The 19,705-nt window shown below is 42.3% G+C and overlaps 1 protein-coding gene across 1 annotated transcript in view; it reads left to right on the top strand.

Annotated features, from left to right (window-relative positions):
• Positions 1-7,940: 7,940 nt before the first annotated feature.
• Positions 7,941-19,705, top strand: part of kcnh3 (potassium voltage-gated channel, subfamily H (eag-related), member 3) — a 37,022-nt gene continuing 25,257 nt past the window's right edge. Inside the window, exons 1-6 of the mRNA XM_037696498.1 lie at positions 7,941-8,174; positions 8,251-8,382; positions 9,914-10,059; positions 10,179-10,437; positions 15,076-15,233; positions 16,795-16,996. Of these exons, the coding sequence (XP_037552426.1) occupies positions 8,045-8,174; positions 8,251-8,382; positions 9,914-10,059; positions 10,179-10,437; positions 15,076-15,233; positions 16,795-16,996 (1,027 nt within the window). The 5' untranslated portion in view covers positions 7,941-8,044. The remainder of the gene's footprint in view (positions 8,175-8,250; positions 8,383-9,913; positions 10,060-10,178; positions 10,438-15,075; positions 15,234-16,794; positions 16,997-19,705) is intronic.

Raw genomic sequence — 19,705 nt, 5'->3', positions numbered from 1 at the left:
GTTGCTAATGTTAGCATTTTGCTACTGTTTTGCACGTTTAGCCCTCAGATGTGGTTTTACTAATGTTAGCATTTTGCTACTGTTTGCATGTTTAGCCCTCATATATGGAGTTGCTTATGTTAGCATTTTGCTACTGTTTTGCATGTTTAGCCCTCATATATGGAGTTGCTAATGTTAGCATTTTGCTACTGTTTTGCACGTTTAGCACTCAGATATGGAGTTGCTAATGTTAGCATTTTGCTATGGATTTGGGAGCTCTAGCCCTTAGTTACAGTGGTTTTAACGTTAGCATTTTTGCTACGGTTTTGGGAGTTTGAGCTTTTATATATGGTGTTGCTAATTTTAGCATTTTGCTACGGTTTTGTGAGTTTTAGCTTAGAAAAGTGAAACAAATATTAATTTCTTAGATTAAACATTTAATATGTTTAATTTGTTGCTTTGTGAATAAGAAACAAGTTATTTTAGCTGATCAAATCATAGCATTTTTAAGCCTTCGGCTTTTCGTTGCTTCCTGCTACTTTTTGTTTTTGAGAAAAAACCAGCGCAGGAATCAAGCTGTCAGAATGTTTCGCCTCAGATCGATGGCTGCTTGTGAGACTGAGTTTGTTTGGTGTCTAATTCGACTGAAGAAGTCCTTTGGATGAAGGACGAAACGTCTCAGCAAAAAAAGAAACCGTCCAGATGACCTGAGCATTGTTGGACGGCTGCGTCCTTCCTATAACCAAACCCCCGAACCGTTAAAATCCGGTAACGATGGGAATGACTTCCTGTTGGTTTCCATGGTGACGAGGTGCCGGGGATCCCCGGAGCTGCTCGAGTCCAGAGCCCGAGGGCCTCTGCTGTTCCCGCCACACGGCGTTCCGCCTGGCACACGGAATAAAACTAATAAATTAAATAAATAAAGATCCCAGCATGAAGGGAAGTCATCTTTGGTTTAAAGAACTCTTGATGGGACCCGGGCAGGTCCAGCGGCCGATAAGAAGGAAAATAAATCATGTGAATAAAAGCCTCGTCTCTTTCCCCCAACATCAAACACTTTTTAATCTTTTGAAACCCCGGAGGTCTCAGTGAAACGTTAACGTGTCCTCCAGCATCAGAGCTGCGCTGAAGCACCAAACTGCAAAACGATTATTAAACTGACAATATTTATTTTAATAAACATCTTTCCACGCCTGCCACCATGACTGTGTGCACAGGTCTGTTAGCAAAATATCCCATGAGCCCACAGAGGGATTTTAATGAAATGCCATTGGATGAACATCTTCGGGTTTTGGTGTTAACCCAGTACAAGATGGCTGCCACAGCTAACCAACAAAAACGTCTGTACCAGTTTCGCAGACCCTGAGCTAAAGTGGTAGTAGCTGAGAGTCATCCCCAACTTGCAGATGCTTGTTTGAAGCTGCGGCGGGAGATAAGTGCTCCCGTCCAGAAAGGTCGTTTTTCTTTTCTTACGACGTTACAGCCGAGGTTTGGTGCGTTCTGCGCTCGTTGCCACGGTAATGAGAAACGTGTTCAGCCTCCGATCACCTGAGAGCGGAGTTAAAACCTCGTTTGATTTGATTCAGGACTCGAAGGCGAACTCGGCTCCAGGCCGCTGCTCGGTGTCGTGCTGAGGTTTGGAATGAAACGAGATAATAACGATGATTTGTTGCTGCTCAAACGTACTATGTGTCCTCAGCATTTCTCAAGCCGCCGCTCCGGTTGTTTCTGAGAGGAAACGGTTGCTCTTTTTCTTTGACACCTCGGCTCCAGTCGAGGACTGAAAGCTGTTTCTGCCAAATGTTAAAGCGCTGCCGTTGTTCTGTCACTAAACGGACTCCCTGCTCCTGAACAATCTCACATTCGCTCAGTTCTGCTCGTTAATCGGTTCAAAAGCCGAAGGATGCTTTGCTTCTTCGGCTGCCACATAGTCCTGTTCCGGTCTCCAGCTGTCCTGCAGTTCTTCTACAACCTGTAGATACTTTCCTGCAACGATGGAGTCCTTCCAGATGTGTAAGCTGCTCACGCCAGAGGCACTAATGCACCCCCATACCATCAGAGAGGTAGTGAGTGTGCAGAGTCTCACATTTCCACGTCTGACTGCTTTCAGCAATTTTGGCCGTTCAAAACATTCAGCTCATTTAGGAGATGCTTTATTTGTGACTTTTGTAGACTTTAAAATATTTAGCTTTCTTTAAGTTTTTGGCTTTCTTTGAAATAAAGAGGGATTTAAAGTTTTAGCTGATTTCAGCTAGGAGGTTTTTAATTAAACTATTTTAAGGTTTTAAGCGCCAGTTCACTCTGAGCAACGCGTGAAAATGTTTAGGATGTGACAGCTGCTCATGTTAGAGGCACTAATGCACCCCTATACCATCAGAGATGCAGCTATTTGAATTGTGGGCTGATAACAGGCTGGATAGTCCGTCTCCTCTTTAGTCCAGAGGACGTGGCATCGCAGTTTCCAAACAGGACTAAAGATTTGGACCCGTTTAATAAGATTTAAATTTTATTATTTTAAATTTAAAATATTTAATCAGATAATATTGAAAGGTTTAATACTACTAATAATAATAATTTTAAGACCTGGTTTAATGCAGGGTCCCCTGGGGGCCTCATCCTTTGAGCTCAGATTTCTTCAGATTATTCTAATCTGTTGATGAGATTATGAACTGGAGATGATGGAGATTGAAAGTCTTTATTCAGGAACTTTATTCTGAAATTGTTCCACTAGTTTAGGCAGACAGCTGAACCTCTGCCCAGACCCCGTGCTCTGACGGAGCTGTTGATACTGAACCTCGTTAGTTAGAAAATAAGGGGAGTGTTGGAGGTTAGAGAAGGTTGCCGGTTCAACTCCCCATACAGACAACATCAAAATGTGGGTGGGAAAGGTGAAGCACCCACACCTGCCTCCATCTGCCCCACTCTGGGCCCTTGAGCAAATTTGATTCAAAATGACCTCATCGTTTTCTAAAAATCTGACTTTTTCCGAGTTTAAACACTTTGTTCCCAAGTTAATAGAATATAAGTTTGAGATTTGCAAATCGTGGCGTTTGTTTTATTTCGATTTCATGCAGCTTTTATGAACTGCGGTTGTACAAACAAAATGTCTGACGGTCTTTTCCAAGCTGTTGCGTTTTCATTAAAACAAGGTTTCCTCACAGACGGCGGCGTCTGTCTGATGCAGCTCAGGGAGACAGACCTCAGCCCTGAAAGGCAGTTTGTGTGACGGGTTGTCCACGTCCACGCACAGATCATCAACCTTCGTTATCTTCACTCCACGGTCATCCCACCTCCCTCTAATCTCCCACTTTGTTCTCCATTCAGTCGTGTCTTCGTCTTATTGCTCACATCCTTCAAAGTGCCGCTCCAGATTCATTCGCGGACCCACTTTAAAGAGCCCATTCAGATGGATGTCTTGCGAGTCACCAGTTGTACCTTTGCTGCATTTCATTACGACTCATTCATGCTTGTTTCCATAACTTAGGCTTGTCAAACCATTTCACAAGACGTTTTTTTATGGCTCAAGGCGTAGACTTATTCTCCCCGAGTCGTCCCTTTTGAGTCACAATTGGACACGGCGTTTTGTCCCGCGGACACAAAAAGAAGGACAATTTCTTTAACCAACAAGAAACTCTATAAAATTATTTTTTTTGCACGGTGGTGAGAATAATCCTTAAATTCATGAATATGCTTCTTGACTCGTCACTCATTTGGGGTAGGATTGGTTTTATTAGAATAAGTCAACAAAAAGCTTGAGAAATAATCGGACAATTCTGGTTTTAGCTTATGAAAAGTGTCTGTTATGTTTAAACCTCAGGAAATCCCAATGGGAAACATTAGCCACGTGTTTTTTGTTTTCATTAATTTATTGGTTATCATCATTATCTTCAAAATATTAATCGGCTCCGTCCTTCCCTCACTCCTCACTCCACTGCTGTTCTGGTCCACAGTCTGGTCACCTCCATCCATCCATTCTCTTCCGCTTATCCGGGGTCGGGTCGCGGGGGTAGCAGCCTAAGTAGGGAGGCCCAGACTTCCCTCTCCCCAGCCACTTGGTCCAGCTCCTCCAGGGAAATCCCGAAGCGTTCCCAGGCCAGCTGAGAAACATAGTCCCTCCAGCATGTCCTGGGTCTTCCTCTGGGTCTCCTCCTGGTGGGACGTGTCCAGAACACCTCACCAGGGAGGCGTCCAGAAGGCATCCTAACCAAATGCCCGAGCCACCTCAACTGGCTCCTCTCGACGTGGAGAAGCAGCAGCTCTACTCTGAGTCCCTCCCGGATGACCGAGCTTCTCACCCTGTCTCTAAGGGAGAGCCCAGACACCCTGCGGAGAAAACTCATTTCGGCCGCTTGTATCCAAGATCTCATTCTTTCGGTCACAACCCAAAGCTCATGACCATAGATGAGGGTGGGAACGTAGATCCATCGGTAAATTGAGAGCTTCGCCTTTTGACTCAGCTCTCTCTTCACCACGACAGACCGGTACAGCGCCCGCTTCACTGCAGACGCTGCACCTATCCACTTATCGATCTCACGTTCCATTTTTCCCTCATTCGTGAACAAGACCCCAAGATACTTGAACTCCTCCACTTGGGGTAGGACCTCCTCCCTGACCCGGAGAGGGCACTCTACCCTTTTCCGGCTCAAGACCATGTCCTCGGATTTGGAGGAACTGATCTTCATCCCGGCCTCATCACACTCAGCTGCAAATCGCTCCAGCGAAAGCTGTAGATCACGACTTGATGAATCCAACAGGACCACATCATCTGCAAAAAGCAGAGAAGTGATCCTAAGGCCACCAAAACGGATCCCCTCAACACCTTGGCTGTGCCTAGAAATTCTGTCCGTAAAAGTTATGAACAGAATCGGTGACAAAGGGCAACCTTGGCAGAGTCCAACTCTCACCGGGAACGAGCCCGACTTACTGCCGGCAATGCGGACCAGGCTCTGACACCGGTCATACAGGGACCTAACAGCCCGTATCAAAGGGCCCGGTACCCCATGCTCCCAGAGTACCCCCCACATGGTTCCCCGAGGGACGCGGTCGAACGCCTTCTCCAAGTCCACAAAGCACATGTAGACTGGCTGGGCAAACTCCCACGCACCCTCCAGGACCCTGCTGAGAGTGTAGAGCTGGTCCAGTGTTCCATGACCAGGACAATAACCACACTGCTCCTCCTGAATCTGAGGTTCAACTGTCCAATGGACCCTCCTCTCGTTTAGATTATTGTAATTCTTTTCTTTTTGGCCTACCACAGAAAACCCTCCATGAATTACAACTGGTCCAAAACTCAGCTGCCCATATCATTACATGGACCCCCTCAATCCATCACATCACACCTGTTTTACAACAGCTTCAATGGCTTCCCATCCCACATCAACTACAAAATACTTCTCCTTACCTTCAAAGCTGTCCACAACCTCGCTCCTCCAGACCTTTCGGACCTTCTTCACATTGCTACACCCGCTCGTACCGTCAGATCCTCTTCTTCTATTCAGCTCATTGTTCCCCTTGTCCGTCTTGTTACGATGGGGAGCAGAGCATTCAGCTGCTCTGGGACTCACTCCCACCTGATATTCACAACAGACTCATTGCCACATTTCAAATCCAAACTCAAAACGTATCTGTTTAAAGTAGCTACACTCTGTGATTGCAACTGCATTGTCTTATTTTAATTCTATTTTACTTGTTTTTACTCTGTGTATAATATTGTCTGTTTTTATGATCGACAATGTAAGGTGACCTTAAGTGCCAATAAAGGCGTCTACAACTAAAATGTATTATTATTATTATCATTATCAATAAATACAAACATTTCTGATAAAGCTGAAAAACAATTCTAAAATTAATTAATTTTGTCCGACTTGTTATAGAAGATCCCGTAACATCACAGGAACATTACTGCCCTCTAATGTTATGTAGGGGGAAATCCACCACATTGAAATCCCATTATAAATGCATTGTTTGAGCCTGTATCATAAAATAACATATTCCTTTCAGTGATGTTTTTCAGTTTTTTCTTTTTATGTTAGCTCACTAGGTGATGATTCTCTTATAGATTTGAGTAAAGCTGTGACAATCACAAGGAGTGGGCGGGAACTTACCTGAAGAGGCGTGTCCATCAGGTCTGGACATTCCTGTGGAGTCCCGTCTACAGCTGAACTGTTTTCTTCAGCTGGAACACCACACTTACTTTGTGCATGAGTAAACTGTGTACTTGCCTTGGCAGGGCGCTCATATCTTCCGTGATTTTTTTTTGGGTGGGTGGGGGTGGGGGGGGGACACATCTGTCTTGTGCTGTTTGTACCAACAGTTTAAGCGCAGGGGGCTGGGATAGAAATGGATCAGCATGAGGGACGCGGAGCGCTACCTCCATACACAGAGTGTTTTGGCTAGTGTGTTTGAATTGCACGCCGCTAACGCTATGTCTATGCCGGCAGTTGTCGATGGGGGGAGGTTGTCCAGTAGGCAGGGCACTCGGTTCTGTTGACAGGGCGGGGCGCCCTGCTTGTATAATGGTAGGGGAAACACTGGTAAACACTTGATACAAGAAGCGAAGCCACGTGCTGAAGAATCCAGGGCTGAGAACGACTGACTCTTGTTCGCGCAACTGAAAACGTGGAGCAGCTCGGTGGTTCAGTAACAATGAAAAACAAAGCACTCACCAGCATTGTGCACGAGTCAAGTTTGAAATAATAATAATAGTAATAATCTAAAACAAAAAAAGAGTAAAAAATTAAAAAATACTCCATGTCCGAAAACAAGGCGTCATTTATAGCTTCTGGTTCTGGAGCGTCCTTCTCAAAACTCCAGACTGGAATTAAATAAATAAACAAAACGTCAAAATGCCGTTTTGTGCATCCTAAAGAGCAACAAACATCTAAACAAAAAGAAGTTGCCATTTAAAACTTAAGATCTCAAAGATGCACTGAAACGAAGAAAAAAAGACGTTAAAATTTGCTGCTTAATTTCAGAATGAGGAAGCTCGTTTATTAAACTTTAATTATCTGCAGCGTCTAACAGCGTTTCCTGAGACTCTAAACCAAACCAACAAGAAAAAAGATGCCAGAAACCGTTTGTGCTGCAGCTATTCTCAGTTGCTGTAATAGTTATCTCAAATTGTTTACACAAAATCACAATTTTCTAAGAGTACAACTCTTAAACTGCTTAGCTACAAACTTCTGCGTGATTTTTTTTAACTTCTGGTCTGACAAACAGCTGTTTGTTGGAGACGATGTAGCATATTAGCCAACTAGCTAAAAGCTAACAGCTTCAAAATACTGCACTTTCAGTGGATGGCCAGTAGATGGCAGTGTATTTTATGATGCTCTAGAGTCCACTTTAGTGGTTCACGTGCAGTTATAACATAAAAACCCATACAAGTGCAAGAAAATGGCTTTTAAATATCTGTCCACTGCCCTGACCACTGTTTACTGGTTTTTATTGCTCGCTGACATGAAAGACGTGAGAAAACCTAAATGTCCGAGTTCAAATAAACCTCGAGAAAGTAATCATTGGGTGAACATCAAGGTGTGCAACGAGCAGCGTGTAGCTGCATCAATTTTTAATTCAAGTGAATTTATTATGTGGGTTTTGAAGTGTTGCCGAGGGAATAAAAGCAGAATATTAGACGAGCACGAGAGCCAAATCAGATGTGATGAGCAGAAAAACAGAAGAAGGTGAAAAATGGATGAAGGTCGTTGAAACGCAGCAGGCTTGATGAATCCTCCTGGAGGACTGCTCTTCAGAGGGAGATGAGACACTTTTCTTGACCCAAATATAGAACGAGACAGAGACAAAAAAAGCTGTTTATGATTCGAGCGCTTTGTGAGTTCAGTTGAAATCTTTGGGGAATTCATGTCGGGGCCTTTTTGTCTGACTAATATTACGAGTTTGAGCAGATGTGTGGTCTGCTGTCTGAACCTCTGCTTGTGTCCCCGTCCCGTCCTCCCTGTCCTCAGACAGTAACTTTGTCCTCGGGAACGCTCAGGTCCAGTCTCTCTACCCCATCGTCTACTGCTCGGACGGGTTCTGCGAGCTGAGCGGCTTCGCCCGCGGCGAGCTGATGCAGAAGAGCTGCATGTGTCACTTCCTGTACGGCAGCGAGACCGGCGACCGCATCACCTCGCACATGCAGAAGGCCCTGGATGAACGCCGGGAGTTCAAGACCGAGATCGTCCTGTACAAGAAGAGCGGTAAAGGCTGCTGTCGAAGCCCATCACTCGATGCATGAACGACTCTTTGTTTGACACAAACTGTCTCCTTTAAAAGGCTCCAAGTTCTGGTGCTTGTTGGACATAGTTCCCATCAAGAATGAGAAGAGTGAGGTGGTTCTGTTCCTGGTCTCACACAAGGACATCACAGAGAGTAAAGTCCTGGACCGTGGCAATGAATCCGACACCGGTGAGTAGAGAAGTTCAATTCCACTTTCATTCTGGTGAAATGATTGAGTGAAGACTCTGCAGCCGAGAGCTTGTGTGCCGCAGCCGAGAGCTTGTGTGTAGCAGCCGAGAGCTTGTGTGCAGCAGACAATAGAAAGCCTGGAGTCTGTCAGCAGCCCAGTTCTGAACGGGTCGCAGCGCTGGCTTCAGTTTTCTTAGGTTACTGTTCAAAGTATGAGCAAAAAATACGACTGGAATGTCTGAAGAAGCTGAAACAGAGTTCCTAAAGCTAAAAGATGCAGAACACAAGCTAAAACCTACAAGTAGATAAACTCTAATCAAAAGCTATAAGTAGCAATATGCTAGCTGAAAGCTATAAGTAGCAATATGCTAGCTGAAAGCTATAAGTAGCAATATGCTAGCTGAAAGCTATAAGTAACAATATGCTAGCTGAAAGCTATAAGTAGCAATATGCTAGCTGAAAGCTATAAGTAGCAATATGCGAGCTGAAAGCTATAAGTAGCAATATGCTATCTGAAAGCTATAAGTAGCAATATGCTAGATAAAAGTTATAAGTACTAATATGCTAGCTGAAAGCTATAAGTAGCAATGTGCTAGCTGAAAGCTATAAATAGCAATATGCTAGATGAAAGCTATAAGTAGCAATATGCTAGCTGAAAGCTATAAGTAGCAATATGCTAGCTGAACGCTATAAGTAGCAATATGCTAGATGAAAGCTATAAGTAGCAATAAGCTAAAAAAAAGTTGCAAACCACTAACTAAAAGTCACAAATGCTGCCTAAAAGCTAAAAAATGCAAAAGGCTAGCTAACCAATAACAGTAACAGAATGCTAGCCGAATGCTAGCTAAAAGCAACGGTTAGCTAAGAGCTAAAAGTAGCATGAGAGGTCAGAAACTGCAAATCTGCTAAAGGCTAACTGTAAGGAGAACCATAATTTAAAGGAAACAAAGATCTCTTGGTGTATTTCTTTGGGGAAAACATCCGTATTTTAAAGTTATATAAAATTTACAAAAACCTGAAGTCACAGCATTGCTCACCTGAATGAGCCGAATGTTTTCATCTATGAATGGCTTAAAGGACACTAAGTCTGCAGACCAAGGTAGAGGCAAAGAATGGCGTGGAAAGTATAAAGCAACAATGTGAACGCTGAGTCAGCATTATTCTGTTAAAACGTGTTCACGTCCCTCGTGAGGGAACGTCTGGGGATGCTAAGTCCACATTATGAAAACTTTAATATTTTAAAACCTTCTTCTAACAGTCGGCTGCCTTGGGCTCCACGGAGCAGAACCAAAACACTTTGACAATTAATCCCTAAAAAGCTCTGGAAGACAGCGATACGTTCCCACAGATCGGTGTGTAACGGACATCAGGGATGGACGGTAGAAGAAAACAGGACAATACAAACTGTTGGTACTTGCCAAGCCGACACCGTGAAAACAAATCTGTTTTTCATGTCTTGCCTGGTAAAATAAAGGTTGAACTTCATTAGTCACTGATGTTTACTGCATCCAGTTCACTGTGACCTTTTCAGATGAGGAAACCGGTCTTGAGATCCACCCGATCAACCGGCCTGCTGGGTGCAACTTGGAGCGCCGGCGCAGTCGGGCCGTCCTCTACCAGCTGTCTGGACACCTCCAGAAACAGGACAAGACCAAGAGCAAACTGAAGCTCAACAACGTGAGAGCCGACTCTTAAAGTTTCTAACAACGGCATTGTAATATTTTATGTCTCCTTTGTCTCAAAACAAAAAGACGTCTAATATGTTCGTTCTCGTTTTGGAATGTTCACGTTTGAAGAGCGTATTTGGAGCCAACGCCAACCCGATCCCCGAGTACAAGGTGGCTGACGTCCAGAAGTCCCGCTTCATCCTCCTGCACTACGGTGCGTTCAAGGCCGGCTGGGATTGGCTGATCTTGTTGGCCACCTTCTACGTAGCAGTCACCGTTCCCTACAACGTCTGCTTCACAGCCGTGGAGATACGAGAGGATGGCGGCGCGGCGGCTCGGAGCCCTCCGAGTGTCAGCGACATCCTGGTGGAGCTCCTCTTCATCATCGGTGAGTTGGACTTCAACTTCTTCAGACACGACTAAGTTATTGGTGGTGTTTTCCTTTAGTGTCACTAGTGCAGTTCTTTAATTGTTTTATGTAGTTGTTTTCCTAAAGCCACAGTTTTTACTCAAAACCAGTCAGATACTTCCTCATTTTAAGAGGAAACCCCTCCTGATCTCTATATTCCAATCAAATCAGTTTTTCTTCCTTAATTAATTCTTGAAACTGGACATGGCTGTGTTTCCGTTATCCAGTTTCAGCACGGCTTTCTTTGCCCTGGTAGTTTTCCATATAACTGATTGCTGCCTCAGATAGGGCATCACTGAGCGGCCGCCAAAAAGCTTACCACCAACAAGTAGCTGAGCGAAATGAACGGCATCATTTCCAAAAATGCTGTGTTTGAATCGAGGCCACCTCCTCTCCTGCAGTCAGAGTCCGTCACTCAAGTCCATTGAGTCTAAAGCTGTCTGAATGTTGCCATCAGCCGACAAGCAAGGCAGCATCTGCCCCTCGAGCACCACGGCGTTGTCAGGTTCACATATACATTCAGTACTTTTCAAATATCAAAATCCTCAAACAAACGCTTCAGTTGGAATGTTTTCAGAAAAGTAGGTTTGACGATCATGGTGATCTGTAGTGAGAACAGGGAAGAGGTGGAAGAGAACTTGGAGACGTGGAGGTATGCACTTGAAAGAAGAGGAATGAAAGTCAGCCGTAGTAAGACAGAGTACATGTGTGTAAATGAAAGGGAGGCTGGTGATACAGTGAGGCTACAAGGAGCAGAGGTCACAAAGGTGCAGGACTTCAAGTACTTGGGGTCCACTGTCCAGGGAAATGGGGAATGTGGTAAAGAGGTGAAGAAGAGAGTCCAGGCAGGATGAAGTGGATGGAGAAAAGTTTCAGGAGTGATTTGTGACAACAAGGTGTCAGCAAAGTCAAAGGAAAAGTTTACAAGACAGTGGTGAGACCAGCTATATTATATGGTCTGGAGACAGTGGCATTGACAAAAAGACAGAAGAAAGAACTGGAAGTGGCAGAAATGAAGATGCTAAGGTTTTCCTTAGGAGTGACAAGGCTGGATAAGATTAAGAATGAGATCATCAGAGGTACAGCCCAGGTTGAACAACTGGGAGATAAAGTTAGGGAGGCCAGACTGAGATGGTTTGGACATGTCAAGAGGAGGGACCATGGGTATATTGGTAGAAGGATGTTAGAAATGCAGCTGCCAGGAAAAAGACAAAGAGGATATATATGGATGCAGTTAGAGAGGACATGAAGGTAGTTGGAGTGAGGACGGGATGCAGAGGACAGAGTGAGGTGGAGGAGGATGACTCGCTGTGGCGACCCCTGAAGAGGGAAAAGCCGAAAGAAGAAGAAGGTTTGACGATTGGGGCCTCACCCTCAGTAACGAGGCCGTTGCTTTGGTCGTTCGTGGTGAAGAAAGCACTGAGTCTGAAGGTATCCATCCATCCATTGTCTTCTGTTTATACGGGGTAGGGTCGCGGGGGTAGCAGCCTATGTAGGGAGGCCCAGACTTCCCTCTCCCCAGCCACTTGGACCAGCTCCTCCGGGGGAATCCCAAAGAGTTCTCAGGCCAGCTGAGAAACATAGTCCCTCCAGCGTGTCCTGGGTCTTCCTCTGAGTCTCCTCCTGGTGGGACGTGTCTGGAACACCTCACCAGGGAGGCGTCCAGGAGGCATCCTAACCAGATGCCCGAGCCACCTCAACTGGCTCCTCTCGATGTCTAAAGGTTAGGATTTCCTGGCCCGTCTATGTTCCAACCCTCACCTGTGGTCCTGAGGTTTGGATCAGGAACGAAAGAACCAGATCCTGGATCCAGTCTGCTGAAATGAGCTTCCTTCATAAATGGGGAGGGAAGGGGGGGGGGGGGGGCTCAGCCTTAGAGATAAGAGGTGTAGCTTCATCATCTGAGGGGAGCTCAGAGTAGAGCTGTTCCTTTGCATCAAAAGGAGTCATCTGAGGAGGTTCCTCTGAGGAGGTTCCTCTGATCAGGACGCCTTCCTTTGGAGATTTTCTAGTCATGTCCCACTGGGAAAAGACCCCTGGAGGAGCTGGATGTTGTCTCTCAGTAGAAGGAGGTTCTTCTCCTGGACCTGGTGTCTATAAGACTGGACTATGGTTAAGCGGCAGAAGACAGAGGCGGTTTGATTCCTGTAACTCATAACTGACGTCTCTCTCTGACTGAGGTCTGAAGACGTAAAGAACTCGTCAGTCTGGTCAAAATAAATTCTTTGTACAACAGGTAAGATAATGATTATTTGTAGCTTTTGCACACAAGACTGCCTAAAAAAGCTCTGAGCTAGCCCTTTAGCTTGAGCTTTAGTGTTTGTCCAAAAATGGCTGAAGGTCAGAGGGATCTATCCGTCTGTCGGCACAAACCGGGTCAAACTGACCTGGAACAAACTGGTCTGACTGAATCCAGTTTGTCTCTGCAGATAGTCTGGGTCCACCTGAGGCCACATTAGCTAAACATGTGCTAAACCTGTCATTAATACTAGCAAAATACTAGCTAAAATCTTGAACTATCAAAACAGTTGTTAAAAAATTGAAAGAGCAAAAATGTAGGTAAAAGCCTAAATTTAGTAAACAGTAGCTAAAAATGTCTTGCTGCGAAAGTGAAAATCATTAGCTTAAACTTCCAAACAGTAGCTAAAAATTTAATTGAGCAAATTAGTAGCTAAAAGCTAATAACAAATTTTTAAAAAATCACTACATAAATAAAAACAACAAAAAAGTATCTAATCGTTATAATTAATAAAACAGTAGCTAAAAGCTGAAATTTCTAAATTTGCAACTATAACAAGTAAGCAGTAGCTAAACCTAGCAAGACAGAGGCTAAATGCTAAAATTAGCAATTCAGTAGCTATAAACCAAAACTATTTAAACAGTAGCTTAAACCTTCAATTTAGAAAAACAGCAACTAAAAGCTAAAACTGGTAAAATGAAATTAAAATGTATGAACCAGTATCTAAAACCGAAAGTAAGATTTATGCTAAATGCTAACATTTGGAAAGTATGTAGCTAAAATTAGCAAGATAGGAGCTAAAAGCTAAAATGAGTAAATCAGTAGCTATTAACCAAAGCTATTAAGCCAGTAGCTTAAACCTAGAAATTGGACAACTCAGTGGCTAAAAGCTAAAAATTAAACTAAAACCACTAAAACAGTAGCTAAAACCAAAAATATCTCAATAGTAGCTAAAAATAAAAATAAATTATATAAATATTAAACTAGTAGCAAAAAAACAAACCGTATCAAAGCTACAAACAGTAAAACAATAACTAAAAGCTGAAATTTCTAAATTAGTAGTTATAACAAGTAAACAGTAGCTAAACCTAGCAAGACGGAAGCTAAAAGCTAAAATTAGCAAATCAATAGCTATAAATCAAAACTATTAAAACAGTAGCTTAAACTTCCATACAGTAACTAAAATGTAAAATGAGCAACATAGTAGATAAAAGTTAACAAAAAACAGTATCTGATTGCTGTAATTTGAAATACAGTAGCTAAAGCTGAAAATTTTAAACTAGTAGCTAAAATTAGCAATGCATGAGCTAAAAGCTAAAAGGAATAAATCATTAGCTATAAACCAAAATAATTAAAACAGTAGCTTAAACCTACAAATTGGACAAATCAGTGGCTAAGAGATAAAACTAAACTAAAACCACTAAAAAAGTAGCTAAAACCAAAAATATATAAATAGTAGCTAAAAATTATTATTTTTTATATAAATATTAAACCAGTAGCAAAAAACAAAACACATCAAAGCTTCAAACAGTAAAACAATAACTAAAAGCTAAAATTTCTAAATTAGTAGCTATAACAAGTAAACAGTAGCTAAACCTAGCAAGACAGAAGCTAAAAGCTAAAATTAGCAAATCAATAACTATAAACTAAAACTATTAAAACAGTAGCTCAAATTTCCATACAGTAGCTAAATTTTAAAATGAGAAAATTAGTAGCTAAAAGTTAAAAACAAATAAAAAAATCACAACATAAATAAAAACAACAAAAAACAGTATCTGATTGCTGTAATTTGAAAAACAGTAGCTAAAAGCTGAAAATTTTAAACTAGTAGCTATAACAAGTAAACAGTAGCTAAAATTAGCAATACATGAGCTAAAAGCTAGGCGTAAATCAATATATTTAAACCAAAATACGTAATTAAAACAGTAGCTTAAACTTACAAATAAAAAAATGGCTAAAACTAAACTAAAACCACCAAAACAGTAGCTAAAACCAAAAATATCTAAATAGTAGCTAAACATAAAAATATATAATTGATATAAATATTAAAATGGTAACAAAAAAAAAACATAAAACAGTAGCTAAAAGCTACACTTAGCAAATCAGTAACAAAAGGAGAAACTGACTGAAAACAGCTAAAAAACTGAAATTTAAAGATTTGGAGAACTCCAGTGAGGAAAATGTAAATAAAGTTAAATAAATAAACTAAAGTTAGAAAAACGAAGAGCCATTACTGTAAAGTTGTGAACGAGACAAACTTTCTGACATATTCGGCTGTTGAAGCAGCCGAAATGTTTTTCTTCCAGTTTAAGGTGTGTAAAATGTTTATTTTCTTAAAGTGGCGGTAAACTGTTTGTGACTCTGGTGTGTTGGACCAGATATCGTGCTGAACTTCAGAACCAGCTACGTGAGCACGTCGGGTCAGGTGGTGTACGACGCCCGCTCCATCTGCCTCCACTACGCCACCTCCTGGCTCTTCGTGGATCTGATGGCAGCGCTGCCCTTCGACCTCCTGTACGCCTTCAACATCAGCGTGGTGAGTTCAAGGACACGGCCGAAAGGGGAGAAAACGGTGTTGACCCGTCTGGGTTTCTGTTAGCAAAATAACTCGTGAACCACGTGACAGATGTGAACGAAATGCAGAAAGTTCTGGTTGTTAGTAACAGAAGCTCCGTCCTCCATGTTTTATTCAGACCTCCTTCTCACCGGCACGCCTTCAGGCAACAGAAACGTTCAGCTTGTTATTAGCTAACGGGTCGATAGGATGATAAATGAGCCTAAAACAAGTCCAGCCAGACGGTGCTGTGTCCAGAACCTGCAGCAGAAAACTGCACCAGGACAAGGAGTGACTGAAGCCGAAACAATCAGAACACAAGCTAAAATGAGCAAGTCTTAAATGTAATCCCAGCTAAACAGTAGCTAAAGCTTAAATTTATCTACAGTAGCTAAAACCTAACATTAGCTCAAGCTAAAGGTGCACTAGCAAGACAATAGCTAATTTTTTTAATTAACTAAAAAGTAACTAAAATATAAGCTAGCAAGACAGTAACTGAAAGCTAAAATCTGCTAAACAGTAGCTAAAAGACCAGCTAGCAAAACAGTAGCAGTAGCTAAAACGGTTTGAATAGTAGCTAAAACTAGAATTTCAGTGACTGAAAGCTAAAATGAGTTAAACAGTAGCTAAAAGCTCAAATGAATCAACTGTATCTAAAAGCTAAAGTTAGCTCAACTGTTGCTAAAAGGTAAAGTAGCAAGACAGCAGCCGAAAGCTAAAAGAATCAGAACAGAAGCAAAAACTAAAACTAGTAAAATAGTGGTTGAAAGTTAAAATATTAAATCGTAGCTAAGAGGTCAACTAGCAAAGCTTTTTAAAACATTTAAAAAAATAGCAAATACCAAAATTGTTTGGATAATAGCTAAAAGCTAAAACTAAAAAAATCACTAGCTGAAAGCTAAAATTAACCAAACGGTTGCTAAAAGGTTAAGTAGCAAGATAGTAGCCAAATGCTAAAAGGATAAGAACAGAAGTTCAAAGTTAAAACTAGGAAAATAGTAGCTGAAAGCTAAAATCAGCTAAACAGTAGCTAAATAAATGGTTTACTGCAAGACAGTAGCTGAAAGCTAAAATTACTAGAGTGGTAGCTGAAAGCAACTGAAGAGTAACAGTTAAAATTACCTAACAGTGGCTAAAAGGTAAGCTAGCAAGATCATAGCTGAAAGGTATCAGAGCAGTGGCTGAAAGCAACAGAACAGTAGCTAATAGCTAACATGTAAACAGTAGCTAAATTGTTAACTGGACAGACAGCAGCTAAAAGCTAAAATGTCTATAGCAGCCCTAGTATAATGTGCTGCTGACTCGGCTTCACTCAGTAAACAACCACGAGGCGAGGAAATCTTTTTTTTTGCTTAAAATTGAGAAAACTATAAAATAAAAGCCACAAGTTACAAACGAATAAATCTGATCTCTTAAACAACCGGATTGTTAAACTGGAATATTGTACATTTAAATCAACAACAAATAATGTATAATTATAACAAACATTTGTCTGAGTCTCGTCCCGTTTGAGCGCTCACGCTGTGTTTTCATCTTCTCGTAGAATTTCGGGGTTCACCTGCTGAAAACGGTGCGCCTCCTGCGCCTCCTGCGCCTCCTGCAGAAGCTGGACCGGTACTCCCAGTACAGCGCTGTGGTGCTCACGCTGCTCATGTCCACGTTCGCCCTGCTGGCGCACTGGATGGCGTGCGTCTGGTACTTCATCGGGCGCAGCGAGATCCAGAGCAACGCGTCCTGGGACATAGGTCAGCGTTTCCGTTGAAAACCACGTCCGGGTGTTTCTTCTGGTTCTTACCGGCTGCTCGTCAGCAGTCGGGGAACTGGTTTACCTTTCCAGTTTCGTTTGAACTTTAAAAATGTTTCCCCCGTTGAAGTTCACGTGATTCTCTTCAGCTCCTTCTAAAACTTCTCTTCCAAATCTGCTTCAGCTCCAGCTCTACTTTGGTCTTAAGCTACTTTTGTGCCATTAACTCTTTTTTTCTTCTGTTATGCTAATTTGAGCTTTTTGCTCTGGTTTAGCTAATGTAAGCTTCTAGTTAGCTTATTTTATCGTTGTCCTCCTTTCAGCTTTTAGCTACAATTTTATTATTTTTTTTGTTGCATTTATTTTTGCTCTTAGCTAGCACCCTGCTACATTTAGCTAGCATCCTGTTAATTTTAGCTACTAAGTGCTGTTTTGCTAACTTGACCATTTTGCTAGAGTTTAGCTAATTTTAACTTGTAGATAGCTTCATTTTGTCTTGTTTTGCTCCTTTTAGCTACATTTTTTGCTGCATCTATTTGCAGTTTTCTTGATCCTAGCCATGAACCAGCTGCACTACTTACCATTCCGCTATAATTTTAGCTTTTAGCTAGCTTTATTTCTTTTGTTATGCTCATTTTAGCTATAGTTAAGCTTTTTTTTTTTTTTTAGCTCGGCTAATGTAGCTGCTTTCTACTGTTAAGCTAATTTGAACTTTTAGCTCAGGTTTAGCTAATTTTAGCTTGTAGTTCACTTTGTTTTATCTTGTGCTGTTTTTAGCTTTTAGCTTCAGATTTGCCAATTTTCATTGCAGTTTTGCTTCTTATGCTCTTAGCTAATATTTCGCTAATTTTAGCTGCTACCAACCATTCTGCTAATTCAACCTTTTAGCTCTTTTTTGTTGTTGCTCCTTTTAGCCACAGTTATGCTCATTTTAGCTTTGTTGCGTTTATTTGAAAACCTCATTTTCATCTTTTTTAGAATAAATTCAGAATTCACTTTTCAGAAAATACCAATTTTTTAAGATGTTTTTTTTTTGCCCCCTCTGGGCATACATTTTTCTGTCTGTTAGCAAAATATCTTATGAGTGGTTTGACAGATCTCAGTGAAACTCTCAGAATTTAAGCATTAGATGAACCTTTACAAAATGTTTCCTTCTGGAGTCAACCCAAGCCAAGATGGCTGCCACAGGTAGGAAACCTTAGTAAACACAAAATTAGCTACAGAGCAGTGAAATTTACAAATATGGAGCTAAAGTTCGGCGTGGTGGTAGCCGAGAGTCCTCCCTAACGTGCGCTTTGAGTGATGATCTGAGACGACACAAGCTCTGTGAAAACAATCCACCGTGTTGCTAAAAATAAACCTCGTTAGCAGCATTTTTACCACTCTGGGGGTAAAAAGCTGCGACATGCGCTCCTCCTTCCACCGAGAAAACACGTCTAATTCTGGGGGGGTGTTTCCCCCACTCCCACGGTGCGCACCGGTGCCAAACAACAACGCAGCGAGCGGAAGCAGAAGACACGGGGACAAAAACCTGTCTCCAGTGGCACACGGAGCGTAGACGGGGGGAGGGGGCCGCGGTGCAGGTGGCCAGGGGGTCCACCATCAGTCAAAGGGCTGATAAGTGAGGAAGACGAAGCTGCTTCGGACGAGCTTGCGTTAAAAACACTTGTTTACAAACGGTTATTATTAGCCTTCAGCTGCTTTCGCACGTCTCTACAAAAGGTGCCAAACTGCTGCAAATAATGATTTAAACATGAGACCAACGCTCGAGAAGACGGGAGGGAACAGAGACGTTACATAAAGAAGGAAAAGAGTTTCGTTTCAAATAGAAGAGTAAATCTAGAGTTCACGTCCATCTGTTGAGTCAAATTCAAACACAACTTCAGTTTGTGTTAAAGAATCAGTTTCCTGTCGAGCATCTTAATTAAACAACTGTGTCCCTGTCATGTACAAAGTGATACAAACTAAACCTCGTACGGTGTTTTGGGATCTCGTTTTTATAACTGAACTCATCGGTTCTCAGATGTTGGTCCAACTAGTCAGAAGTCTCTTAAAAAAAAACAGTTTGATGTAAAAATAGAAAGTTGTTTTTTTTTTTATTCTGGTTTGTGCTCAGGGCGACACGGTGGCTCAGTTGGTAGAGCTGCCGCCGCTCAGAGAAAAGGTTGCCGGATTGAATCCCAGCTGAGGGCTTCTCTGGATGGAGTTTGCATGTTCTCTCCGTGCATGCGTGGGTTTTCTCTGGGTACTCCGGTTTCTTCCCACAGACCAAAAACATGCATGTTAGTCTTGTTTGTCTCTATGTGTCCCTGTGATGGACTGAAGACCTGTCCAGGGTGTCCCCCGCCTCTCACACAGTGATAACTGGATATGGACACCAGTGACCTGGTGGCCTGAAAATGAAGAAGCAGTTAAAGATAATGGATGGATGGTTGGATGGATGGATGGTTGAATGGATGGTTGGATAGTTGGATGGATGGATTATGGATGTATGATTGAATGGATGGATAATGGATGGTTGGATGGATGGTTTGTTGGAAAGATTGATGTTGGCTGATGGATGGATGGCTGGTTGATGGATATATGATGAACAGATGGTTGGATGGATGGATGATGGTTGGTTGGATAGCTGGATGATGGATGGATTGATGGATGGTTGGTTGAATGGATGATTGATAGATGGTTGGCTGGCTGGATGGATGGTTGGATG

This window comes from Nematolebias whitei, chromosome 23, assembly GCF_014905685.2.
Source record: "Nematolebias whitei isolate Nwh7 chromosome 23, NemWhi1, whole genome shotgun sequence".
NCBI classification, from domain to species: Eukaryota; Metazoa; Chordata; class Actinopteri; order Cyprinodontiformes; family Rivulidae; genus Nematolebias; species Nematolebias whitei.
This window is presented reverse-complemented; position numbering and strand designations above follow the sequence as displayed.